At 33.0% G+C, this 27,627-nt stretch overlaps 1 protein-coding gene and 9 non-coding genes across 10 annotated transcripts; 7 read left to right on the top strand and 3 right to left on the bottom strand.

The window, feature by feature from the left end:
- Window positions 1–92: 92 nt before the first annotated feature.
- LOC123706984 (aldehyde dehydrogenase, mitochondrial-like) lies at window positions 93–11,310 on the top strand. The gene is made up of 12 exons (XM_045656693.1): window positions 93–228; window positions 665–774; window positions 1,117–1,265; window positions 1,437–1,533; window positions 3,275–3,443; window positions 5,356–5,504; window positions 6,132–6,234; window positions 6,610–6,786; window positions 8,814–8,932; window positions 9,388–9,552; window positions 9,754–9,888; window positions 10,714–11,310. The coding sequence occupies exons 2-12, from the start codon at window positions 673–675 to the stop codon at window positions 10,882–10,884; spliced, it is 1,536 nt and encodes a 511-aa protein (XP_045512649.1). The 5' UTR covers window positions 93–228; window positions 665–672; the 3' UTR covers window positions 10,885–11,310.
- A 1,631-nt stretch (window positions 11,311–12,941) lies between these two features.
- Window positions 12,942–13,060, bottom strand: LOC123707871. The gene has a single exon (XR_006753547.1). It is a non-coding gene; the product is annotated as a 5S ribosomal RNA (ribosomal RNA).
- A 722-nt stretch (window positions 13,061–13,782) lies between these two features.
- On the top strand, window positions 13,783–13,854 carry Trnah-gug. Its single transcript has one exon. It is a non-coding gene; the product is annotated as a tRNA-His (tRNA).
- A 562-nt stretch (window positions 13,855–14,416) lies between these two features.
- LOC123707870 lies at window positions 14,417–14,535 on the top strand. The gene has a single exon (XR_006753546.1). It is a non-coding gene; the product is annotated as a 5S ribosomal RNA (ribosomal RNA).
- Window positions 14,536–17,886: 3,351 nt separating this feature from the next.
- On the bottom strand, window positions 17,887–18,005 carry LOC123707869. Its single transcript, XR_006753545.1, has one exon. It is a non-coding gene; the product is annotated as a 5S ribosomal RNA (ribosomal RNA).
- A 722-nt stretch (window positions 18,006–18,727) lies between these two features.
- On the top strand, window positions 18,728–18,799 carry Trnah-gug. Its single transcript has one exon. It is a non-coding gene; the product is annotated as a tRNA-His (tRNA).
- Window positions 18,800–19,361: 562 nt separating this feature from the next.
- LOC123707868 lies at window positions 19,362–19,480 on the top strand. Its single transcript, XR_006753544.1, has one exon. It is a non-coding gene; the product is annotated as a 5S ribosomal RNA (ribosomal RNA).
- A 3,351-nt stretch (window positions 19,481–22,831) lies between these two features.
- On the bottom strand, window positions 22,832–22,950 carry LOC123707867. The gene has a single exon (XR_006753543.1). It is a non-coding gene; the product is annotated as a 5S ribosomal RNA (ribosomal RNA).
- A 722-nt stretch (window positions 22,951–23,672) lies between these two features.
- Trnah-gug lies at window positions 23,673–23,744 on the top strand. Its single transcript has one exon. It is a non-coding gene; the product is annotated as a tRNA-His (tRNA).
- A 561-nt stretch (window positions 23,745–24,305) lies between these two features.
- On the top strand, window positions 24,306–24,424 carry LOC123707866. Its single transcript, XR_006753542.1, has one exon. It is a non-coding gene; the product is annotated as a 5S ribosomal RNA (ribosomal RNA).
- Window positions 24,425–27,627: the final 3,203 nt, after the last annotated feature.

Genomic DNA, 27,627 nt, shown 5'->3' with positions numbered 1-27,627 from the left:
TGTACCATTTTTAATTCTCGCGCCATACGATAGTACCGATGGCATTAACTGGAGTGTTAGTGTAAGCATTTTTTTACTATGAAGTTGTTGTTCTTCGCTAGAAGTAATAGTGTTCTGTGTACACCATATTGCTATAGTTTGGTACTATTTGGCTAAAAGAGTACTCATATTAATTATTTCTTTGTAATTAATGTTTTCTTAAAAACCCTTGGGTTGTTTTTCTGGCTGGTTGGTTTTTCTTGGTTTATTATCTCATGTTAAATTTTATTCGTATTAGTGTTTTGCACCGCCGATACTTTTAGCAGGTTTACAAAATTTATATGACGGTATAATTTCCTAAAGACTTGTTTGATCATATACTAAATTAATTTAAAAAAAAGATTGGAAGTAAAAATAAATTCAATTAAAATAAAGAAATGTAAGTAAAACAAGTGAGGCGCTGTCTGATAGAGTTTTGTTTATTGTTTTAATTGATGGTTTGACCTTCAAAATATATTAATTGCTGTCTCTGTAGAGAGTAGAGACTACAATAAGTTGATGACTTTATAGTTTATGCGCCGGTGATCTTCAGTGGCGCCAGTCGTGTAATACGTAAAAATAGCATACGTTTATTGTAGTTACGCCAAATTCTAGAAACCTAGAGGATATTTTTGTTTCGTTATAGATTTGAAAATGATTCGGAATCTTAGCAAGACGATAAAGTTACAAAAAGCACAATTTGCAACTGCAGCAGCGCCGGCACCGCACATCACCCCGGATGTTTTGTACACTGGTGTAAGTGCTTGCTTTTGCATACTTACAACAAATATATACATAATAATGTTTAATATTATTGTGCATGGTTTTTCATACATTTATTTTACCATTAAGGCAGTAATTGCCTAATCTCTCAATATCTAATCAAATATTGTAAACATACTAGTATATGTTTATTAATAAATATTAATATTTTAAAAAATCCCATTACATATTAATTAATTTATAAAAGGTAATACAAGCTGTTGACTAACCTAGCCATATTTGGTATTAAATAATACCAAGCTCTGGTTATTTAGATTAATATTTTATGAAAACTTATAAAACTTTATATATATTATATACAATACTTATTCACAGATATTTATCAATAATGAGTGGGTGAAAGCTGCTGATGGCAAAACATTTCCAACTGTTAATCCTACCAATGAGAAAGTTATTGCGGACATTCAACAGGGTGGAAAAGCAGACATTGATAAAGCAGTCCAAGCAGCAAAGGATGCCTTCAAGTAAGATCTAAATGATACTTTTAGTAATTACTTGTTATATATTAATTAATATCATAAACTTAAGATTTTATTCATAACAAAAACATGACACACACAGCATAACTAATTTTTTTGTATACAATGCATTGACAAACTAATATAGCAATACACAAATATTATTATATTTAAAAGGCTGGGCTCACCATGGAGAATAATGGATGCATCTCATCGGGGCTACCTTTTAAACAAATTGGCTGATCTTATTGAGAGAGATAGGACTTATATAGCAGTAAGTCTATTAAAGAAATTTTGTAACTAATAATTGGAATAAATATTTTATATTACCATTTTAAAATATCTAAGCTATACTGACAATACTATCTTACTATAAATAATACTGAAATATAAATTGAAAGAAATTTTAATTTCATTATTTTATATTATATATTAAAATCTTACTGATTTCTTTAAAATATTGTCAAAGTCTAAATCAACCTAAATCTCTTTTTATTATTAAATATTCCTATTAAATATTTAAAATAGTAATCTTAAAATTACTTCTACTTCTGGTGTATTTAGAGAAAGCTGAATTAGCAATTCATCTTTTAATCTATGTTAGATTCGGCACCAAACCTGAAGAGGTAATGCTATCCAAAATCCCTCATTTAAATGTACCTAAATATTTTGAAGCCTTAATTTATTCTAGAAAAATATTCGAATGAGAATTTACGTAACCCAATAATTGATAAAAAGGTACGATTCCACCAATGTGCCGAACTGTGCGGCACAAATGTTTGATTTGTCCGACTCAAAAAAATTATCTAACTTACATATTTATTTATTTAATTCAATTTACTTATTTACTTAGCTAAATAACACACAGCACAACGTTTTCCTGTCCGTTTTAACAACTGTCGGTAGGAAATCTTCTCAGTGAACAAGTTCGTGTACAAAGCTTACACAAAGCCAGTGGACACAGAACCCCAACGCGATATGCATTTAGTACTTACGTGCTCTGCTAATGTTTGTAACAAATGTGCTGCACGCAATTTTGGTGGAATCGTTCCTTTAGAATAACAAAATTTCAACAAGACAGGCGAAATATTAGCGCCGATAAGCAAAAGCTCAGCAAAATTATTTTTATATCTCGTCTCTGAGTCTATGTCAATTGTCAATAAATATTACTGTGAACTCTTGGGTTCTTCACTCATTTTTGCTTTGAATTAAGGCAAAGAGGTTTAAAGTCGTATAAATAAACTACCTACATGACTTAAAATCCTGGCATCGGACTTGCACACAGCAACTGTGCGAGAACTATCTTATTAAAGCTACCCGTTGCGGCTTGGCAAGGGCAATCGTGACCCGTTAACCTTGAAAAATTATATCCTTGAACCCTCCTCATGAATCATTCTAGATGTTGGTAAAATCCGCAATAATATCTGTATCAGTAGTTTTTGAGATGATCACGATCAGACAGACAGCGGCGGTGCTGTTGCTGACTTTTTTGTAGGTATTATCAAGCCAATTGAGCAGGTTATTGGTAAAATATTTTTTAAAGTCCGTTCAGCTCCAGAGATTACAACCTCATAAAGTTTTTCTCTATAATATTGAGTATACGTTATCCAAGGCCACCAACTGTTCTGATCTATGTAAATAAAATCAATAACTGAGATTTTTTTAGTTACACTACATATAAGAGGTTTTTTTGTACTCCTACAAGGTTGTCAACTTTTATAAACGACAACCCAAGAGTATAGTAGTTAACTTATTCAATATTATTAAACAAATAAAAGAAAGATTATTTGCTGAAAATCTAAATGTATAATTGAAATACAAGAAAATTCCCTTGAACTGCAGTTGACATAATAAAATCTTTAAGTCCTAAAAAAAATTCTTATCTTGAATCGCGGGGCTTCTTCATTTTATTCCAATTTGGCCGTTTTTCTTACTAAAAAAGTATCGGAGATATACAACGGGGCCGATGTTATTGAGGGTTTTGATATAATTCATTTAAAAAATATTTTTTCTAGAGCTTGGAGACATTAGATAATGGTAAGCCATTCTTGGCCGCGTACTACGGAGATGTGGCGGGCTCAATAAAGAACCTGCGCTACTACGCGGGTTGGGCCGACAAGAATCACGGCAAAGTGTTACCAACAGACGGCAAATACTTTGCGTACACACGTCACGAGCCTGTTGGTATGTTAATTAATATAAACTAGTTTCTGATATCGAAATTAATGTTAAAGATTTATAACGATTTGATTAGGTTACGTTTGTTTCATAGTTGAAACAAAATAAATGAACTCGCTTCCCGTCTATACTAGATATTATACGCTTTGAACTAACACGTTTTCTTGCAAAATAAGACGTAGGCAAAAGCTGCTACTTAACGTTAAAATAGCAAACATATGCACTTGGCGTCAGACAGATTATAAACTGAACAGTAACTTAAAGTTATCACATATTTCGTATGTATAAAGTTCGCAAAGCATAGGCTATACTATGACGAGGCACCGAAGTCAGTTGCTATTATTGAATTGCACGCAAATTAATTATTACTACGCCAACTTTCAGTGTATATATAAACGTACTATTAAATACTTTAACCAATTCCTGTAAATATTTACAGTTTAAACTCCTTGTAACGTCCTTCTATTTAAATACGAACTCCCTAAAGCGTCGGAATCAATTGGCTTTGGTTGGTTTAGCTTGTCTTCCATACAATGATACACATAGCATTACACCCACTCTCAATAATGACAACAATTGATTAATAAAGTACTTTTTAAGTTGGTACAATTAGTAAAAACTATGTACACTGTTTTGTCGCTTTAATATCCTAGCCCGCAATAAACTCGACCGTCGACATCATGCATACGAACTTTCTAGGTAATTCGTTTTCTTCTCTCTGTAATGCCATAAAAGGCACAGTCACTACAGTGCCCTTATATAGAGTTTACACTACACATAGACTTACTACTTTTTAAGTATGTTAAGCGTTAATGTAAAGCCGGCTATGTTTCAACTGTTAAAATAAAGAGAAATCAGTGCTTTTGTTAAAACGGTGTAATAATACATATTTTAAAGAATATAGGGTTATTGTTGGATTGGCTAGGTCAAACTACACATGAATGACTAGATAATGTGCTTTTAGTATGAAAAAACCTTTTTTTTTTAAATACTTACTTATTAATCATGCAAGATTGAACTGGTGAAGCAACTGGTATAGAATTGTTAGTATGATATTATAAAACCACCATAAAGCGATCATGTATGTGAAGCTTTTGCTATGTTTGCTTAATTTAAATATACATTTTTAAATAAACAATTGTAAAAAGAAATATTTAAAATCGAATAGAATTTATAAGATTGTAGATTATAGAATACTATATAATTTTAAATGGGTTATTTTCAGTAAAAAACCGTTACAAACACGAAATCGCATTCATAATAAGAAAATATTGAAATCTTGTAAAATTTTCTGTTGTATTACAATGTTTACGTTTCGCTTTAACATAAAATAAATCCGTCGAGTTTCTTGCCTGTAAAAATACCAGACATTTTCAAATTATGTGTATATTTAAATAATATTTTTTTACTTAAGTCAATAATGAGTTATAAGTTATTAAAATGTGTATTATAAAACAATTCTAAATGTTAGTAATTCCGAAGAGTCACGCGATATCACTTAAGTCTTCCTATTTAATTATACACCATCTGAATCTAGTTAAGAATTTGTTTTCTTGTTTTGTTTATATGTGATATTAATAAAACAAGGAAATTCTTATAAGTCAGTTAAATTTTTGTATTAATAAGTTTTTATTTTGTTTAGGTGGGTAATACTGAACGTCTTACGTAAATTTCAAAAGTTGTCAAACAAATCTTTCTTAACAGTTTTCATAATCGCTATCTAGTCCTTTTAATCGGATAAAACGTTATTTAAAGTGGTGTAATTAGATAAATTTTAAAGTACATATATGGGGTTATAGTTGGAAAAATTGAACTGAATATAAACTCAAATTTATTCAAGTCTGGGTTATCTTAAGACACTTGTTTAAATGATTACGTAACAAAGCGAAGAATGAATGATTTTACGAGAATTTTGCAGGTGTTTGCGGTCAAATAATACCATGGAACTTCCCATTGTTGATGGCGGCCTGGAAGTTGGGCCCCGCCCTTGCAACAGGCAACACTTTGGTGCTAAAACCAGCCGAACAGACGCCACTCACAGCTTTATATTTAGCACAACTTGTTAAGGTATATATCATTTCTAAAGAAAAAAAGAAACTTTAATCACTCCGAAGGTTTCAAATTCTTATTAATATACTGTTTTTTTTTTAAAGTAAACTGAATTTTCACTGCGTGTAAATTTCGCCCGGACCCGGCGAGAAACGTCAAGCCCACCAGGCCTAAGTTTAAGCAAATAAAGTTCCTTTTTAGGAAAGACAGATTTGACAATCCCCTGCTTCTCGGGCTATAAATAAAATAAAACATTATAAAGATAGTTGAATATTAGGTCTTAGATTAAAACTGGATCTAGTTCGTTTCTCTATTTATATGTTTATTACTATATTGGTTTGGTTTGTGTTAAAAGAGTACCGAGTGGTTTTTACGTCGGCTTTTTCTCTCGGCGTCACCCTCTGTCTGTGTGTGTGTGTCTTCTGTCTGCCTATGAGTAGGTTGTAGGTAGGTAGATGTCCAATTTAATGATGTGGAATACGTGATACCTGTATGTTCCATAATAAACATATTTTATTTTTGTGGACTCAGTTTCCGCTCTTAGACTCTAAATATTACTATATTATTTTTTGTACACGAAAATATATGTATTACGAACATAACACAAATCTCTCTTACATAAGTATACATAAAGAGGATTTATAGGAAGCCGGCTTTCCCGAGGGCGTAGTTAACGTTGTGCCAGGCTACGGCGACACCGGCGCAGCCTTAGTTGACCATCCCAATGTCGATAAAATTGCTTTCACTGGTAAGTAATATCCGCCTTGCTAATGGCTAAAATATGTGACTACCACATACCAGGTGTTTCAAACGCATGATTTATTTTCAAGGTTTGTAAATAGCAATTACACATTTTCTACCATTTGTATCGATTTCTTTGTTGTCCCAATTTCATTTGTGAAGACACTTTTCTTACTGCGTATAAAATTATTTTACGATGCAATGAAAAAATATTTATACAATATAAATATAAACTTACTTTAACGGAAAGTTCGTATCGAGCTGCCAAAAAAGAAAAAGAAATGTCTTTAGTTTTAAGAAGCAATATATAGACAATCTATGATAGAAGCTCTATCTGATTTTACTATTCGTGAAATTTTATAACAATAATTATTTCTAACAGGTTCCACAGAAGTCGGTAAACTAATCCAAAAAGGTGCTGCTGGCACAGTCAAGAGGATCACTTTGGAATTGGGCGGAAAATCACCAAATATTATATTAAACGATTGCGACTTAAACCACGCCGTGGAACAGTCTCATATGGCGCTGTTCTACAACATGGGACAATGTTGCTGTGCGGGTAAGTTGACATATCAAAAACATATTCTCTAATAACTTTTGGAGTCTTTCTTCTGTGTACAGTTCCTCTAACCTGGGAGGTTCATCAACCAGTCAAAACCACCTTAACATTGTAAACAAATCATTATGCATTGCTTATTAGCTTCTCGTTTTAGGCATTAGTAAATTTATTTTTACATACTTTTTGCGTATTATAATAATATTGTAACGCTTCGGTGGACGGAGAAATTTTTACAAATTTGTGAACAGTTTCGCATAAAATTTTGTATTCTAAAAAAATAAATAACCACTGAACGGCCCAACGACTGGTAAAGAAGTACATATCCTTTGCGGTCGAATTAATTTTGTTAGTTTTTGGGTATGACGTCATCGCAGTGATTTGTAGTCGTAGCTTATAGGAATCCCTTCACGGAGTCCCGTGCCACACAGTATGCAATTTAGATAGGGCCTCTTCTCGGAGCTTCAGCCCTACTCTCGCTTTTGCATAGCCCCAGCGCATAAGTCCATTAAAGATTTTCACACTGAAAAAAAAAAGGTTCTAGGTGTATATATCCATATAAAGTTAAGATGCATCGAATAAACTCGGCTCGGCTCTGGTTCCAAATTTCTTAAACTCAGTTCCATATCGTATACTTTTCTTTTAAATGAGGTGAAAATGCGCTTACGCAGGCCCGCGCCAAGTATATCGCGCTTGACGCGGGGACTCTGGGGCTGGGTCTACACTAAAATTTAGAGCCAGACCCCACCCATTAAAAACACCTCAGGGCGTCAATCAATCTTAAGGACACACGCCCTTAAGATTCTACCCAAGGGACACGGGCTTATTGCTGTGCCGGCTTTGCACAACTGGGTGTTTATTTAAAAACTATCGACTAATGGACATACTTTAAATCTATAAACAGTAAACACGTGTTAATGAAAGCGGAAAGTTATGCCTGAGTTGTATGTAAAGTTACTGTTAATTATGGATTTGGTGATTAGTATTACTCAGTCAACAGAAGTATAAATTAACGGCTATGATAAAATAACGTTTTCTGTAATATATGAACAGGTTTTGTTACCGGTTTCTTTTTAATATTTAAAAATTTACTTTTAAAGAAATATTCACGTCGTAGTAATGAACTTTAACTTTTATTGTAATTTTTTTTTTCGTTGTATGCTAAATCGTGTGTGTATATGTTCACAAATGTTTTGGAAATCAAGTCAAGATGATACATAGAAAGTCGTTTCTGAAAGGCTCACCCTTTAATATAACCAAGGTAAATAATGTTAACTGGTATTTGATATTTTCTCAATTTCCCTGACATGTAATCTTATCGCAGACTAGCAAATGTCTGATAAGACTGGTTCAACCTAATTACACACGACAAATTGTATCGTAAACACAATACGATTGCCGATAAACTGATTTTCAATATCCTTCATATTTGTATAGTTTTTTTGCATACAAATTGTGGAAATCCTTTTTGTTTAACAAAGGTAGATTATGTATTTTGTTACTATTCTTTGTCCTTTGCCAAGGGCATTAAGGGAGAAACGCAATATAACAAAACGAATTGTTATATTGCTAGCAAGTTACAAAGCAAGTTTCATAACTATTACTAATTAAGAAAACATACAGTTATTGGAAAATTTTGTAAAAGATAATGTGGAAGTAGGAATAAGAAAGGTGGTGGGTCCATTTCAATAATATAACAATTTGATGATTATTATGTTACCGTGCGACTCTCATCCCTGAGATCTTAGGTTCGATACCCGGCTGTGCACCAATGGAGTTTCTTTCTATTAGCGCATTTAATTATCGCTCGAACGGTGTAAGAAAACATCGTGAGGACTTGCGTCAGGCACAGGAGGCTGATCACCTACTTCCCTATTGGATTGACAAATGATCATGAAACAGATATATAAATCTGAGGCCCAGATCTAAAAAAGTTGTAACGATTTATTTTTTAAACTGTCCCAAGATAAATTTTAAATGGTAAAAATCAGTAATTATATTTAGACGTTTTTCTATTGTAATCGTTCCAGGTTCACGTACGTTTGTCCAAGACAAAATATATGACAAATTCGTTGAAATGTCAGCGGAGCGTGCTAAAAGACGAATTGTGGGCAATCCATTCGATCCTAAGACTGAACAAGGTCCACAGGTATGTATTATATTTAAGTATTAGACTGATATCTAACTGAATTATGTGCTCTGTGTATTTTTAAATTGTTTTTATGAGTGTAATTATAAAAGTTTCTTTGAGCACTTTCAAATTAGATGCTTAGGCCTAAAGCGGACCAAGTAATAGAAATAGAATAGAAAGACAAAAGAAGTTGCGTTTATTATTATTTATTTTCGTGTATTTCCATTGCTTATATATTTGTCTTGCTTCTTTGGGGCTGTCCATTAATCACGTTAAGGTTTTTTTTTACATTTATTAACCCCTCCCTTAGTGACATGTGGTGAGCTTTAAGGCTAATTTTTGCCGAACCTATCCCCCCATTTCGAACCTCACGCGATTAATGGACAGCCCTTTTATATTTATTATTAGTAACTAGAGAGATCAAGACTAAACATCAATTCGAGGCTTATGTAAAGTTATCACACGAATTTCAGATTGACTTGGAACAACATGAAAAAATCCTTAGTCTGATAGAAAGCGGGAAAAAGCAAGGCGCGAATTTAGTAACGGGTGGCAAACGTCAAGGTGATGCGGGATTCTTCGTCGAACCCACTGTCTTCGCGGACGTCAAGGATGACATGGATATCGCTAAGACTGAGGTAAAAATTATTTAGCGTTCAACCCTTGAACTTCGGTTTTATAAAAATCCAAAAAAAAATCTTCAGTCTAAAGTATTTTTTTATTTCGATTTAAATTATTCTTACTATAAATAGCATTTACTCGTAGGAAATATGGTTGTCCTTTTGGCCTGGGCCATTCAGTTATCCTGCATCTATTCACTTGTTTAATATTTGTTATAGATCTTCGGTCCAGTGCAACAAATAATAAAATTCTCAGATTTAGACGAAGTAATCGCTCGCGGCAACAATTCAGAGTATGGACTCGCGGCCGGCATCTTCACCAAGGACTTGGATAAAGCCAATTATCTCATTCAGGTAATTTTAATGGTATCCAACAATCGCTGTTATATTTTCCTCTCAACAGTTTTTTTTTAAATAAAAAATACACTGAGGGATTTGTATTGTTGCCTGAAAGGCCACACCACATTAGACACTCGATGGCTTAGGTATTATAATTTATATCTTATGTCACAATCTCTTAAATTATATAAAATATGTCAAACTTCATACAAAAAAATGTGTTGACAGCTATTGAAACTGAAGGTTTGATTAACGTTCTATAAAACAGTTAAAGACGTATAAATAAATAAATTTTGCATTATTTATTTATTATTAATTTAGACACAATTTGATGGACGACGAAAAGTAGTTTAGGTTAATTTTAATGAGACTGATTTTGTTTTGAATCAGCAGGTTTATTTGTACTGAGTTGTACTAAGAATGGACCGTTATATTTAATAAGAACAACTATTAATTGGCTTTGTCAAATTAGCAAAATGTCACGCTAATACAACATGTATTTTTTTCGCTTCAATTGACTTATTATAAAATATTTCTTCGCCTGCCCAATCCTGAAACTGTTTAATAGTTTAATTTTCTCTGGGACTAAAGTATTATATATGTATTTGTACAATTCAAGACAAATCGCAGAAATATAAATATAATAAACAGGTAAAAAGGTTTGTGCACAAGCGTGTACTGAAGCGAAGCAAAGCAGCACGAAAAATAGTAATTTGTAAAGGTTCAGCCACTAATGGACAATCTGGGACAATCTTATTTAAATCTCAAGTATCTGTTCTTCTATCAAAACTTTTCCCGCATATTTGTACTTTTACTATAATCCAAACATCACTATTACAGGGTATCCGTGCTGGTACAGTTTGGGTGAACGATTATAATGTTTTCGGAAACCAAGTGCCATTTGGTGGGTTCAAGCAATCCGGTCTTGGAAGGGAAAACGGACCGTATGGCATTAACAATTATACAGAAGTCAAGTCTGTAGTTGTTAGATTGACTGAGAAAAACTCGTAATCGTTTTTTAATTTTTATTCAATTCTGACAACAAATTATCGATATTTTTTTATGTCGCACAAATATTTGTAACTTTAAACCAGTCTACTTTAAAAGTGTTTATTTTTCAATATTGTACCTTTGTACGTGGCTTATATGAGTGATAACTATTTGGAAGATTTTTAACCTAGTCGTGTTACGGTAAATTTAGTTTTATCATTTCCATGCGAGAATATTTTTAAGAGGGCGTCAAATCCAAAATGATGCGATAACTTACATTTGTAAATTTTGATTGCGCTTTATAAAGGCAAAATGTCTGTGTATCTGTGTTTTGTGTATGCCGATATAATTTTTAATACACTGCTTAAATGTATTGTATTCATTTACTAGTCTTCCATTATCAATGCTTAGATTGTCAAACAAATAATTTTTAAGCCAACTGCTATCTTAAATGTAACTTACATTTAAATATATTTTTATATGGAAAACTGGTATTTTTATTAAAAATCCCTTACAACATCAAACAAAGACGAAAATAGTATTATTGACTAATATATGTCCTTCCACGGTGTCACATTGGTTGTTTGTACTAAGCTAAGCAATTTGTATGATACGCTCGCCACTAGTAAAGATGTATATATACGGTTAAAGAAAAAAAAAAAGATATTACATATTATTTAATCATACGTGGCTCGTATTATTTTACGTATTTCTTTTTAACGTATATAGACGCGGTTACTATACATGTATTTAGAATAAGACGAAACAAAATACCTATCTAGGTTATCGTCTGTCAGCAGACAGGATTTAGAACTATGTAGTTAATTACGTTGGCTAAATGTAACAACTTTAACAAATAGTGGATGCTGTAGTTTCAACTTGCGGAAGTTTTAACAGCAAATACTGCAGAAATTAATGAACGCCTAGAAAATATTCTTGGGTATATGGACACAGATGGCGTTGCTTTCAATTTCCTTTTCTATAATTATGTATTTTAAAAAAGTACACATTGACTTCTTTCGTAAAGTCGAATTAAATTTGCCTATCTTGAAGCAGCAGTCCGTACTCTGTAAAATACATCGCTATTGGAAGTACACGGTTACAGATCGTTCCGGCTCTGATAATCAGTTTTATTATGTTGACAGGATGAAATTATTTTGCAAATGAGTAGAAATGCCGTCGTCTATATGTGGAACTTTGAATATCAAATTCAACACGCATTTTTTTAAAAAAAGTGTGCAATTCACATTATGGTAGAAGTGAGGATAATTTGTAATTTGGTGTCAAGATAATGAGATGAATATAATAATAATTATTTATTTTAAAAAGTTTTACAAATGAATAATATGTAAATTAACTTTTTCACTATCTAAATGTAGAATTGGACTTTTCTTTATGCTAAAGACGTTTTTAGGTAAAAGTTCTCTTTACTTTTTATTACGTACATGACAGGTCTGAAGAACTCACTACACTACAGGTTTAACAGTCAATCTTTGCTGACGTCACCAAAGTTTTAGGAAATTCACTCATGCACACAATATTGAGTAATTGGGAATGTCACATCATTAATATTGTAAAAAAGCCGAATTCCAATCTCTATTTAGTGATAAAATCTTTCGAATTCCTCGCATCAAGAACATTCTGAAAAATATATTTAAAATGTTACATTAGACCAAAATTAGAGTATTTACACATCATTTGGGACCCTTTTTTAATAAAGGATATTAGTATGCTTGAAAGGGTTCAAACAAAAGCCACGAAACTAGTCAGAGCACTAAGGAACAAACCTTATAATGCGTCTGAAAGCAAGCTTGATCTTACCGATTTAGGACTTGACGCGTAGTTCTTTAAAACTGAAGACCACTCAATACAATACAAATACTATAAACAACTTTCTCCCAAACCGAGTGAGCCGATTAGCGCCCCCTTCTTAGAAATGGGCTGCTTGTGCACTTCCTGGAAAAATTAGTTCAATTTAAAAATACAAAAACTAATGTTCCTCGACCTCAGCAAACGCGTAAAGAAGCGTAACTCTTGAATGTTTTAATAAAATCCAAACATGTAAATTTAAATCAAAAAGCCAACATCACGAGGTGTTCCCAGGCGGTCACCCATCCAAGTACTGACCTCGCCCGACGTTGCTTAACTTCGGTGATCGGACGAGAACCGGTGTATTCAACGTGGTATGGACGTTGGCGACAGCAATCGTTAAATTGCAGATCAGTTTAATTTTACAAATACATACGATTTATTCAGATCCAGTCGCTTGTGTTCATTGTCCCGGATAGGAAAATTGAAAATTAAATTTAACAAATTTTTCAGAAAGTGCACAAGCAGCCTATTTCTGAAAGAGTTCAAAGAAGGGTGCGCTAATCGGCTCACTCGGTTTGGGAGAAAGTTGTTTTTAGTATTTCTATTGTATTGAGTTGTCTTCAGTTTTAAAGAACTACGCGTCAAGTCCTAAATCGGTAAGATCAAGTGCTTTCAGACGCATTATATGGTTTTGTTCCTTAGTGCTTTGACTAGTTTCGTGGCTTTTCCTTGAACCCTTTCAAGCATACCTTATTGTAAATACTCTAATATTGGTCTAATGTAACATTTTAAATATATTTTTCAGAATGTTCTTGATGTGAGGAATTCGAAAGATTTTATCACTAAATAGAGATTGGAATTAGACTTTTTTACAATATTAATGATGTGACATTCCCATTTACACAATTGTGTGTGCTTGAGTGAATTTCCTAAAACTTTGGTGTCGTCAAGTCGTCGCAAAGATAGACTGTGAAATCTGTAGTGAGTTCTTCAGACCTGTCATGTACGTAATAAAACGTAAAGGGAACTTTTACGTAAAAACTTCAAAGCATCGTTGTGATTTGAAAGTCGATATAACGAAAAAGCTACAGTAAAAAGAGACCAATAGCCGTGATCGTCTAGTGGTTAGGACCCTACGTTGTGGCCGTAGTAACCCAGGTTCGAATCCTGGTCACGGCAGTGTGATACACTGTCACGGTGGAGATATATATTTATTTTTTACTTTAGAATTCTTTTAAAAGATACATTTTATAATGTTACTTTTTACTGCGTTTTGAAGAAATAAACGTTTATCAAAAATTATGTAAAGTAAATTTGTATTAAAATCTAATTATTTTAAATAGTCTCATATGTATAGGAACAAATTTGAAGGCCGGCGGTTGCTATTTTTGCATGTAATACACTTTTAAAATTGATATGTTATTTTTTGGTATAGCGCCACCTATACATCATGTTTGGTAATGTGCTTTGTTATGGTTCATTTACGAACGCAGCTCTTCGCTATCAAAGAAATCTAAGAGAAAAGGAGTGGTGATTACGCTGTGTTTGCAAATAATTTACGTTTTTTATATAGTTCGGGACCAAATATGGACTTGTGCTTTTAATATATGATTCTATAAATGCATCTGGATCATAGATATTGTTTAACGATATAGACGAGAACTGAATTTGCAAGAGAACAGTTTTTCATCATGCACGTATTTGTAAAATCAAAGTTATCTGCCATGTAACGAGTGCTATTGCCAACGTCCATACCACGTTGAATACACCGGTTCTCGTCCGATCACCGAAGTTAAGCAACGTCGGGCGAGGTCAGTACTTGGATGGGTGACCGCCTGGGAACACCTCGTGATGTTGGCTTTTTGGTTTTTTTTTTCTATAGTTTAAAATATACAGTAGTTGTATTTGGGATAAATATTATCGCCTCCACTACCTTGACATATTTTTTATTTTACACACAGTACAAGCACGGACGATATTTTTGAGCCCAATGAAAAAGTGGACCAAGCCACTGAGACGGAAAATATAGAGGACTACATTCGCGACTTGATTTGTAGTGAACTACAAAGCCTTTGCTTTGCGTCTATCTGTCTGTCTGTTCGCTATAACCTAAAAAGCCGGGGCGGGTGGCTAGTCTCTTATCATCATGGTCATGGATTATTTATATTTCGTTTTTCTTCTCTCCATTTAACGCCATAAAATTGCACAGTCCCTTCATTGTCGTTTTATAGAGTTTACACTATACATAGACTTACTACTTTTTACGCAAACGCGTGAATGTAAGGCCGGTTATGTTCCAACTGTAGAAATAAAAAAGAGAAATCAGTGCTATTGTTAAAACGGTGTAATAATACCTATTTTAAAGAATAAATTATTCTTGGAAACTTTTATTGCAACATTTTTTTACACTTTGTCTTTTTTACCACGATTTTAAAACATTTTTATTTACCTAACATGTTTTTATTCATTATTAATCATTGACGAAGCAACTGGTTAGAGAATTATTAATGAGACTGATTTTGTTTTGAATCAGCAGGTTTATTTGTACTGAGTTGTACTAAGAATGGACCGTTAAATTTAATAAGAACAACTATTAATTGGCTTTGTCAAATTAGCAAAATGTCACGCTAATACAACATGTATTTTTTTCGCTTCAATTGACTTATTATAAAATATTTCTTCGCCTGCCCTATCCTGAAACTGTTTAATAGTTTAATTTTCTCTGAGACTAAAGTATTATGTATGTATTTGTATAATTCAAGACAAATCGCAGAAATATAAATATAATAAACAGGTAAAAAGGTTTGTGCACAAGCGTGTACTGAAGCGAAGCAAAGCAGCACGAAAAATAGTAATTTGTAAAGGTTCAGCCACTAATGGACAATCTGGGACAATCTTATTTAAATCTCAAGTATCTGTTCTTCTATCAAAACTTTTCCCGCATATTTGTACTTTTACTATAATCCAAACATCACTATTACAGGGTATCCGTGCTGGTACAGTTTGGGTGAACGATTATAATGTTTTCGGAAACCAAGTGCCATTTGGTGGGTTCAAGCAATCCGGTCTTGGAAGGGAAAACGGACCGTATGGCATTAACAATTATACAGAAGTCAAGTCTGTAGTTGTTAGATTGACTGAGAAAAACTCGTAATCGTTTTTTAATTTTTATTCAATTCTGACAACAAATTATCGATATTTTTTTATGTCGCACAAATATTTGTAACTTTAAACCAGTCTACTTTAAAAGTGTTTATTTTTCAATATTGTACCTTTGTACGTGGCTTATATGAGTGATAACTATTTGGAAGATTTTTAACCTAGTCGTGTTACGGTAAATTTAGTTTTATCATTTCCATGCGAGAATATTTTTAAGAGGGCGTCAAATCCAAAATGATGCGATAACTTACATTTGTAAATTTTGATTGCGCTTTATAAAGGCAAAATGTCTGTGTATCTGTGTTTTGTGTATGCCGATATAATTTTTAATACACTGCTTAAATGTATTGTATTCATTTACTAGTCTTCCATTATCAATGCTTAGATTGTCAAACAAATAATTTTTAAGCCAACTGCTATCTTAAATGTAACTTACATTTAAATATATTTTTATATGGAAAACTGGTATTTTTATTAAAAATCCCTTACAACATCAAACAAAGACGAAAATAGTATTATTGACTAATATATGTCCTTCCACGGTGTCACATTGGTTGTTTGTACTAAGCTAAGCAATTTGTATGATACGCTCGCCACTTGTAAAGATGTATATATACGGTTAAAGAAAAAAAAAAAGATATTACATATTATTTAATCATACGTGGCTCGTATTATTTTACGTATTTCTTTTTAACGTATATAGACGCGGTTACTATACATGTATCTAGAATAAGACGAAACAAAATACCTATCTAGGTTATCGTCTGTCAGCAGACAGGATTTAGAACTATGTAGTTAATTACGTTGGCTAAATGTAACAACTTTAACAAATAGTGGATGCTGTAGTTTCAACTTGCGGAAGTTTTAACAGCAAATACTGCAGAAATTAATGAACGCCTAGAAAATATTCTTGGGTATATGGACACAGATGGCGTTGCTTTCAATTTCCTTTTCTATAATTATGTATTTTAAAAAAGTACACATTGACTTCTTTCGTAAAGTCGAATTAAATTTGCCTATCTTGAAGCAGCAGTCCGTACTCTGTAAAATACATCGCTATTGGAAGTACACGGTTACAGATCGTTCCGGCTCTGATAATCAGTTTTATTATGTTGACAGGATGAAATTATTTTGCAAATGAGTAGAAATGCCGTCGTCTATATGTGGAACTTTGAATATCAAATTCAACACGCATTTTTTTAAAAAAAGTGTGCAATTCACATTATGGTAGAAGTGAGGATAATTTGTAATTTGGTGTCAAGATAATGAGATGAATATAATAATAATTATTTATTTTAAAAAGTTTTACAAATGAATAATATGTAAATTAACTTTTTCACTATCTAAATGTAGAATTGGACTTTTCTTTATGCTAAAGACGTTTTTAGGTAAAAGTTCTCTTTACTTTTTATTACGTACATGACAGGTCTGAAGAACTCACTACACTACAGGTTTAACAGTCAATCTTTGCTGACGTCACCAAAGTTTTAGGAAATTCACTCATGCACACAATATTGAGTAATTGGGAATGTCACATCATTAATATTGTAAAAAAGCCGAATTCCAATCTCTATTTAGTGATAAAATCTTTCGAATTCCTCGCATCAAGAACATTCTGAAAAATATATTTAAAATGTTACATTAGACCAAAATTAGAGTATTTACACATCATTTGGGACCCTTTTTTAATAAAGGATATTAGTATGCTTGAAAGGGTTCAAACAAAAGCCACGAAACTAGTCAGAGCACTAAGGAACAAACCTTATAATGCGTCTGAAAGCAAGCTTGATCTTACCGATTTAGGACTTGACGCGTAGTTCTTTAAAACTGAAGACCACTCAATACAATACAAATACTATAAACAACTTTCTCCCAAACCGAGTGAGCCGATTAGCGCCCCCTTCTTAGAAATGGGCTGCTTGTGCACTTCCTGGAAAAATTAGTTCAATTTAAAAATACAAAAACTAATGTTCCTCGACCTCAGCAAACGCGTAAAGAAGCGTAACTCTTGAATGTTTTAATAAAATCCAAACATGTAAATTTAAATCAAAAAGCCAACATCACGAGGTGTTCCCAGGCGGTCACCCATCCAAGTACTGACCTCGCCCGACGTTGCTTAACTTCGGTGATCGGACGAGAACCGGTGTATTCAACGTGGTATGGACGTTGGCGACAGCAATCGTTAAATTGCAGATCAGTTTAATTTTACAAATACATACGATTTATTCAGATCCAGTCGCTTGTGTTCATTGTCCCGGATAGGAAAATTGAAAATTAAATTTAACAAATTTTTCAGAAAGTGCACAAGCAGCCTATTTCTGAAAGAGTTCAAAGAAGGGTGCGCTAATCGGCTCACTCGGTTTGGGAGAAAGTTGTTTTTAGTATTTCTATTGTATTGAGTTGTCTTCAGTTTTAAAGAACTACGCGTCAAGTCCTAAATCGGTAAGATCAAGTGCTTTCAGACGCATTATATGGTTTTGTTCCTTAGTGCTTTGACTAGTTTCGTGGCTTTTCCTTGAACCCTTTCAAGCATACCTTATTGTAAATACTCTAATATTGGTCTAATGTAACATTTTAAATATATTTTTCAGAATGTTCTTGATGTGAGGAATTCGAAAGATTTTATCACTAAATAGAGATTGGAATTAGACTTTTTTACAATATTAATGATGTGACATTCCCATTTACACAATTGTGTGTGCTTGAGTGAATTTCCTAAAACTTTGGTGTCGTCAAGTCGTCGCAAAGATAGACTGTGAAATCTGTAGTGAGTTCTTCAGACCTGTCATGTACGTAATAAAACGTAAAGGGAACTTTTACGTAAAAACTTCAAAGCATCGTTGTGATTTGAAAGTCGATATAACGAAAAAGCTACAGTAAAAAGAGACCAATAGCCGTGATCGTCTAGTGGTTAGGACCCTACGTTGTGGCCGTAGTAACCCAGGTTCGAATCCTGGTCACGGCAGTGTGATACACTGTCACGGTGGAGATATATATTTATTTTTTACTTTAGAATTCTTTTAAAAGATACATTTTATAATGTTACTTTTTACTGCGTTTTGAAGAAATAAACGTTTATCAAAAATTATGTAAAGTAAATTTGTATTAAAATCTAATTATTTTAAATAGTCTCATATGTATAGGAACAAATTTGAAGGCCGGCGGTTGCTATTTTTGCATGTAATACACTTTTAAAATTGATATGTTATTTTTTGGTATAGCGCCACCTATACATCATGTTTGGTAATGTGCTTTGTTATGGTTCATTTACGAACGCAGCTCTTCGCTATCAAAGAAATCTAAGAGAAAAGGAGTGGTGATTACGCTGTGTTTGCAAATAATTTACGTTTTTTATATAGTTCGGGACCAAATATGGACTTGTGCTTTTAATATATGATTCTATAAATGCATCTGGATCATAGATATTGTTTAACGATATAGACGAGAACTGAATTTGCAAGAGAACAGTTTTTCATCATGCACGTATTTGTAAAATCAAAGTTATCTGCCATGTAACGAGTGCTATTGCCAACGTCCATACCACGTTGAATACACCGGTTCTCGTCCGATCACCGAAGTTAAGCAACGTCGGGCGAGGTCAGTACTTGGATGGGTGACCGCCTGGGAACACCTCGTGATGTTGGCTTTTTGGTTTTTTTTTTCTATAGTTTAAAATATACAGTAGTTGTATTTGGGATAAATATTATCGCCTCCACTACCTTGACATATTTTTTATTTTACACACAGTACAAGCACGGACGATATTTTTGAGCCCAATGAAAAAGTGGACCAAGCCACTGAGACGGAAAATATAGAGGACTACATTCGCGACTTGATTTGTAGTGAACTACAAAGCCTTTGCTTTGCGTCTATCTGTCTGTCTGTTCGCTATAACCTAAAAAGCCGGGGCGGGTGGCTAGTCTCTTATCATCATGGTCATGGATTATTTATATTTCGTTTTTCTTCTCTCCATTTAACGCCATAAAATTGCACAGTCCCTTCATTGTCGTTTTATAGAGTTTACACTATACATAGACTTACTACTTTTTACGCAAACGCGTGAATGTAAGGCCGGTTATGTTCCAACTGTAGAAATAAAAAAGAGAAATCAGTGCTATTGTTAAAACGGTGTAATAATACCTATTTTAAAGAATAAATTATTCTTGGAAACTTTTATTGCAACATTTTTTTACACTTTGTCTTTTTTACCACGATTTTAAAACATTTTTATTTACCTAACATGTTTTTATTCATTATTAATCATTGACGAAGCAACTGGTTAGAGAATTATTAATGAGACTGATTTTGTTTTGAATCAGCAGGTTTATTTGTACTGAGTTGTACTAAGAATGGACCGTTAAATTTAATAAGAACAACTATTAATTGGCTTTGTCAAATTAGCAAAATGTCACGCTAATACAACATGTATTTTTTTCGCTTCAATTGACTTATTATAAAATATTTCTTCGCCTGCCCTATCCTGAAACTGTTTAATAGTTTAATTTTCTCTGAGACTAAAGTATTATGTATGTATTTGTATAATTCAAGACAAATCGCAGAAATATAAATATAATAAACAGGTAAAAAGGTTTGTGCACAAGCGTGTACTGAAGCGAAGCAAAGCAGCACGAAAAATAGTAATTTGTAAAGGTTCAGCCACTAATGGACAATCTGGGACAATCTTATTTAAATCTCAAGTATCTGTTCTTCTATCAAAACTTTTCCCGCATATTTGTACTTTTACTATAATCCAAACATCACTATTACAGGGTATCCGTGCTGGTACAGTTTGGGTGAACGATTATAATGTTTTCGGAAACCAAGTGCCATTTGGTGGGTTCAAGCAATCCGGTCTTGGAAGGGAAAACGGACCGTATGGCATTAACAATTATACAGAAGTCAAGTCTGTAGTTGTTAGATTGACTGAGAAAAACTCGTAATCGTTTTTTAATTTTTATTCAATTCTGACAACAAATTATCGATATTTTTTTATGTCGCACAAATATTTGTAACTTTAAACCAGTCTACTTTAAAAGTGTTTATTTTTCAATATTGTACCTTTGTACGTGGCTTATATGAGTGATAACTATTTGGAAGATTTTTAACCTAGTCGTGTTACGGTAAATTTAGTTTTATCATTTCCATGCGAGAATATTTTTAAGAGGGCGTCAAATCCAAAATGATGCGATAACTTACATTTGTAAATTTTGATTGCGCTTTATAAAGGCAAAATGTCTGTGTATCTGTGTTTTGTGTATGCCGATATAATTTTTAATACACTGCTTAAATGTATTGTATTCATTTACTAGTCTTCCATTATCAATGCTTAGATTGTCAAACAAATAATTTTTAAGCCAACTGCTATCTTAAATGTAACTTACATTTAAATATATTTTTATATGGAAAACTGGTATTTTTATTAAAAATCCCTTACAACATCAAACAAAGACGAAAATAGTATTATTGACTAATATATGTCCTTCCACGGTGTCACATTGGTTGTTTGTACTAAGCTAAGCAATTTGTATGATACGCTCGCCACTTGTAAAGATGTATATATACGGTTAAAGAAAAAAAAAAAGATATTACATATTATTTAATCATACGTGGCTCGTATTATTTTACGTATTTCTTTTTAACGTATATAGACGCGGTTACTATACATGTATCTAGAATAAGACGAAACAAAATACCTATCTAGGTTATCGTCTGTCAGCAGACAGGATTTAGAACTATGTAGTTAATTACGTTGGCTAAATGTAACAACTTTAACAAATAGTGGATGCTGTAGTTTCAACTTGCGGAAGTTTTAACAGCAAATACTGCAGAAATTAATGAACGCCTAGAAAATATTCTTGGGTATATGGACACAGATGGCGTTGCTTTCAATTTCCTTTTCTATAATTATGTATTTTAAAAAAGTACACATTGACTTCTTTCGTAAAGTCGAATTAAATTTGCCTATCTTGAAGCAGCAGTCCGTACTCTGTAAAATACATCGCTATTGGAAGTACACGGTTACAGATCGTTCCGGCTCTGATAATCAGTTTTATTATGTTGACAGGATGAAATTATTTTGCAAATGAGTAGAAATGCCGTCGTCTATATGTGGAACTTTGAATATCAAATTCAACACGCATTTTTTTTAAAAAAGTGTGCAATTCACATTATGGTAGAAGTGAGGATAATTTGTAATTTGGTGTCAAGATAATGAGATGAATATAATAATAATTATTTATTTTAAAAAGTTTTACAAATGAATAATATGTAAATTAACTTTTTCACTATCTAAATGTAGAATTGGACTTTTCTTTATGCTAAAGACGTTTTTAGGTAAAAGTTCTCTTTACTTTTTATTACGTACATGACAGGTCTGAAGAACTCACTACACTACAGGTTTAACAGTCAATCTTTGCTGACGTCACCAAAGTTTTAGGAAATTCACTCATGCACACAATATTGAGTAATTGGGAATGTCACATCATTAATATTGTAAAAAAGCCGAATTCCAATCTCTATTTAGTGATAAAATCTTTCGAATTCCTCGCATCAAGAACATTCTGAAAAATATATTTAAAATGTTACATTAGACCAAAATTAGAGTATTTACACATCATTTGGGACCCTTTTTTAATAAAGGATATTAGTATGCTTGAAAGGGTTCAAACAAAAGCCACGAAACTAGTCAGAGCACTAAGGAACAAACCTTATAATGCGTCTGAAAGCAAGCTTGATCTTACCGATTTAGGACTTGACGCGTAGTTCTTTAAAACTGAAGACCACTCAATACAATACAAATACTATAAACAACTTTCTCCCAAACCGAGTGAGCCGATTAGCGCCCCCTTCTTAGAAATGGGCTGCTTGTGCACTTCCTGGAAAAATTAGTTCAATTTAAAAATACAAAAACTAATGTTCCTCGACCTCAGCAAACGCGTAAAGAAGCGTAACTCTTGAATGTTTTAATAAAATCCAAACATGTAAATTTAAATCAAAAAGCCAACATCACGAGGTGTTCCCAGGCGGTCACCCATCCAAGTACTGACCTCGCCCGACGTTGCTTAACTTCGGTGATCGGACGAGAACCGGTGTATTCAACGTGGTATGGACGTTGGCGACAGCAATCGTTAAATTGCAGATCAGTTTAATTTTACAAATACATACGATTTATTCAGATCCAGTCGCTTGTGTTCATTGTCCCGGATAGGAAAATTGAAAATTAAATTTAACAAATTTTTCAGAAAGTGCACAAGCAGCCTATTTCTGAAAGAGTTCAAAGAAGGGTGCGCTAATCGGCTCACTCGGTTTGGGAGAAAGTTGTTTTTAGTATTTCTATTGTATTGAGTTGTCTTCAGTTTTAAAGAACTACGCGTCAAGTCCTAAATCGGTAAGATCAAGTGCTTTCAGACGCATTATATGGTTTTGTTCCTTAGTGCTTTGACTAGTTTCGTGGCTTTTCCTTGAACCCTTTCAAGCATACCTTATTGTAAATACTCTAATATTGGTCTAATGTAACATTTTAAATATATTTTTCAGAATGTTCTTGATGTGAGGAATTCGAAAGATTTTATCACTAAATAGAGATTGGAATTAGACTTTTTTACAATATTAATGATGTGACATTCCCATTTACACAATTGTGTGTGCTTGAGTGAATTTCCTAAAACTTTGGTGTCGTCAAGTCGTCGCAAAGATAGACTGTGAAATCTGTAGTGAGTTCTTCAGACCTGTCATGTACGTAATAAAACGTAAAGGGAACTTTTACGTAAAAACTTCAAAGCATCGTTGTGATTTGAAAGTCGATATAACGAAAAAGCTACAGTAAAAAGAGACCAATAGCCGTGATCGTCTAGTGGTTAGGACCCTACGTTGTGGCCGTAGTAACCCAGGTTCGAATCCTGGTCACGGCAGTGTGATACACTGTCACGGTGGAGATATATATTTATTTTTTACTTTAGAATTCTTTTAAAAGATACATTTTATAATGTTACTTTTTACTGCGTTTTGAAGAAATAAACGTTTATCAAAAATTATGTAAAGTAAATTTGTATTAAAATCTAATTATTTTAAATAGTCTCATATGTATAGGAACAAATTTGAAGGCCGGCGGTTGCTATTTTTGCATGTAATCACTTTTAAAATTGATATGTTATTTTTTGGTATAGCGCCACCTATACATCATGTTTGGTAATGTGCTTTGTTATGGTTCATTTACGAACGCAGCTCTTCGCTATCAAAGAAATCTAAGAGAAAAGGAGTGGTGATTACGCTGTGTTTGCAAATAATTTACGTTTTTTATATAGTTCGGGACCAAATATGGACTTGTGCTTTTAATATATGATTCTATAAATGCATCTGGATCATAGATATTGTTTAACGATATAGACGAGAACTGAATTTGCAAGAGAACAGTTTTTCATCATGCACGTATTTGTAAAATCAAAGTTATCTGCCATGTAACGAGTGCTATTGCCAACGTCCATACCACGTTGAATACACCGGTTCTCGTCCGATCACCGAAGTTAAGCAACGTCGGGCGAGGTCAGTACTTGGATGGGTGACCGCCTGGGAACACCTCGTGATGTTGGCTTTTTGGTTTTTTTTTTCTATAGTTTAAAATATACAGTAGTTGTATTTGGGATAAATATTATCGCCTCCACTACCTTGACATATTTTTTATTTTACACACAGTACAAGCACGGACGATATTTTTGAGCCCAATGAAAAAGTGGACCAAGCCACTGAGACGGAAAATATAGAGGACTACATTCGCGACTTGATTTGTAGTGAACTACAAAGCCTTTGCTTTGCGTCTATCTGTCTGTCTGTTCGCTATAACCTAAAAAGCCGGGGCGGGTGGCTAGTCTCTTATCATCATGGTCATGGATTATTTATATTTCGTTTTTCTTCTCTCCATTTAACGCCATAAAATTGCACAGTCCCTTCATTGTCGTTTTATAGAGTTTACACTATACATAGACTTACTACTTTTTACGCAAACGCGTGAATGTAAGGCCGGTTATGTTCCAACTGTAGAAATAAAAAAGAGAAATCAGTGCTATTGTTAAAACGGTGTAATAATACCTATTTTAAAGAATAAATTATTCTTGGAAACTTTTATTGCAACATTTTTTTACACTTTGTCTTTTTTACCACGATTTTAAAACATTTTTATTTACCTAACATGTTTTTATTCATTATTAATCATTGACGAAGCAACTGGTTAGAGAATTATTAATGAGACTGATTTTGTTTTGAATCAGCAGGTTTATTTGTACTGAGTTGTACTAAGAATGGACCGTTATATTTAATAAGAACAACTATTAATTGGCTTTGTCAAATTAGCAAAATGTCACGCTAATACAACATGTATTTTTTTCGCTTCAATTGACTTATTATAAAATATTTCTTCGCCTGCCCAATCCTGAAACTGTTTAATAGTTTAATTTTCTCTGGGACTAAAGTATTATATATGTATTTGTACAATTCAAGACAAATCGCAGAAATATAAATATAATAAACAGGTAAAAAGGTTTGTGCACAAGCGTGTACTGAAGCGAAGCAAAGCAGCACGAAAAATAGTAATTTGTAAAGGTTCAGCCACTAATGGACAATCTGGGACAATCTTATTTAAATCTCAAGTATCTGTTCTTCTATCAAAACTTTTCCCGCATATTTGTACTTTTACTATAATCCAAACATCACTATTACAGGGTATCCGTGCTGGTACAGTTTGGGTGAACGATTATAATGTTTTCGGAAACCAAGTGCCATTTGGTGGGTTCAAGCAATCCGGTCTTGGAAGGGAAAACGGACCGTATGGCATTAACAATTATACAGAAGTCAAGTCTGTAGTTGTTAGATTGACTGAGAAAAACTCGTAATCGTTTTTTAATTTTTATTCAATTCTGACAACAAATTATCGATATTTTTTTATGTCGCACAAATATTTGTAACTTTAAACCAGTCTACTTTAAAAGTGTTTATTTTTCAATATTGTACCTTTGTACGTGGCTTATATGAGTGATAACTATTTGGAAGATTTTTAACCTAGTCGTGTTACGGTAAATTTAGTTTTATCATTTCCATGCGAGAATATTTTTAAGAGGGCGTCAAATCCAAAATGATGCGATAACTTACATTTGTAAATTTTGATTGCGCTTTATAAAGGCAAAATGTCTGTGTATCTGTGTTTTGTGTATGCCGATATAATTTTTAATACACTGCTTAAATGTATTGTATTCATTTACTAGTCTTCCATTATCAATGCTTAGATTGTCAAACAAATAATTTTTAAGCCAACTGCTATCTTAAATGTAACTTACATTTAAATATATTTTTATATGGAAAACTGGTATTTTTATTAAAAATCCCTTACAACATCAAACAAAGACGAAAATAGTATTATTGACTAATATATGTCCTTCCACGGTGTCACATTGGTTGTTTGTACTAAGCTAAGCAATTTGTATGATACGCTCGCCACTTGTAAAGATGTATATATACGGTTAAAGAAAAAAAAAAAGATATTACATATTATTTAATCATACGTGGCTCGTATTATTTTACGTATTTCTTTTTAACGTATATAGACGCGGTTACTATACATGTATCTAGAATAAGACGAAACAAAATACCTATCTAGGTTATCGTCTGTCAGCAGACAGGATTTAGAACTATGTAGTTAATTACGTTGGCTAAATGTAACAACTTTAACAAATAGTGGATGCTGTAGTTTCAACTTGCGGAAGTTTTAACAGCAAATACTGCAGAAATTAATGAACGCCTAGAAAATATTCTTGGGTATATGGACACAGATGGCGTTGCTTTCAATTTCCTTTTCTATAATTATGTATTTTAAAAAAGTACACATTGACTTCTTTCGTAAAGTCGAATTAAATTTGCCTATCTTGAAGCAGCAGTCCGTACTCTGTAAAATACATCGCTATTGGAAGTACACGGTTACAGATCGTTCCGGCTCTGATAATCAGTTTTATTATGTTGACAGGATGAAATTATTTTGCAAATGAGTAGAAATGCCGTCGTCTATATGTGGAACTTTGAATATCAAATTCAACACGCATTTTTTTAAAAAAAGTGTGCAATTCACATTATGGTAGAAGTGAGGATAATTTGTAATTTGGTGTCAAGATAATGAGATGAATATAATAATAATTATTTATTTTAAAAAGTTTTACAAATGAATAATATGTAAATTAACTTTTTCACTATCTAAATGTAGAATTGGACTTTTCTTTATGCTAAAGACGTTTTTAGGTAAAAGTTCTCTTTACTTTTTATTACGTACATGACAGGTCTGAAGAACTCACTACACTACAGGTTTAACAGTCAATCTTTGCTGACGTCACCAAAGTTTTAGGAAATTCACTCATGCACACAATATTGAGTAATTGGGAATGTCACATCATTAATATTGTAAAAAAGCCGAATTCCAATCTCTATTTAGTGATAAAATCTTTCGAATTCCTCGCATCAAGAACATTCTGAAAAATATATTTAAAATGTTACATTAGACCAAAATTAGAGTATTTACACATCATTTGGGACCCTTTTTTAATAAAGGATATTAGTATGCTTGAAAGGGTTCAAACAAAAGCCACGAAACTAGTCAGAGCACTAAGGAACAAACCTTATAATGCGTCTGAAAGCAAGCTTGATCTTACCGATTTAGGACTTGACGCGTAGTTCTTTAAAACTGAAGACCACTCAATACAATACAAATACTATAAACAACTTTCTCCCAAACCGAGTGAGCCGATTAGCGCCCCCTTC

This window comes from Pieris brassicae, chromosome 3 (genome assembly GCF_905147105.1).
Source record: "Pieris brassicae chromosome 3, ilPieBrab1.1, whole genome shotgun sequence".
Lineage (NCBI taxonomy): Eukaryota > Metazoa > Arthropoda > Insecta > Lepidoptera > Pieridae > Pieris > Pieris brassicae.
The sequence above is the reverse complement of the archived record's forward strand: the minus strand, read 5'-3'. Positions and strand labels throughout refer to the sequence as shown.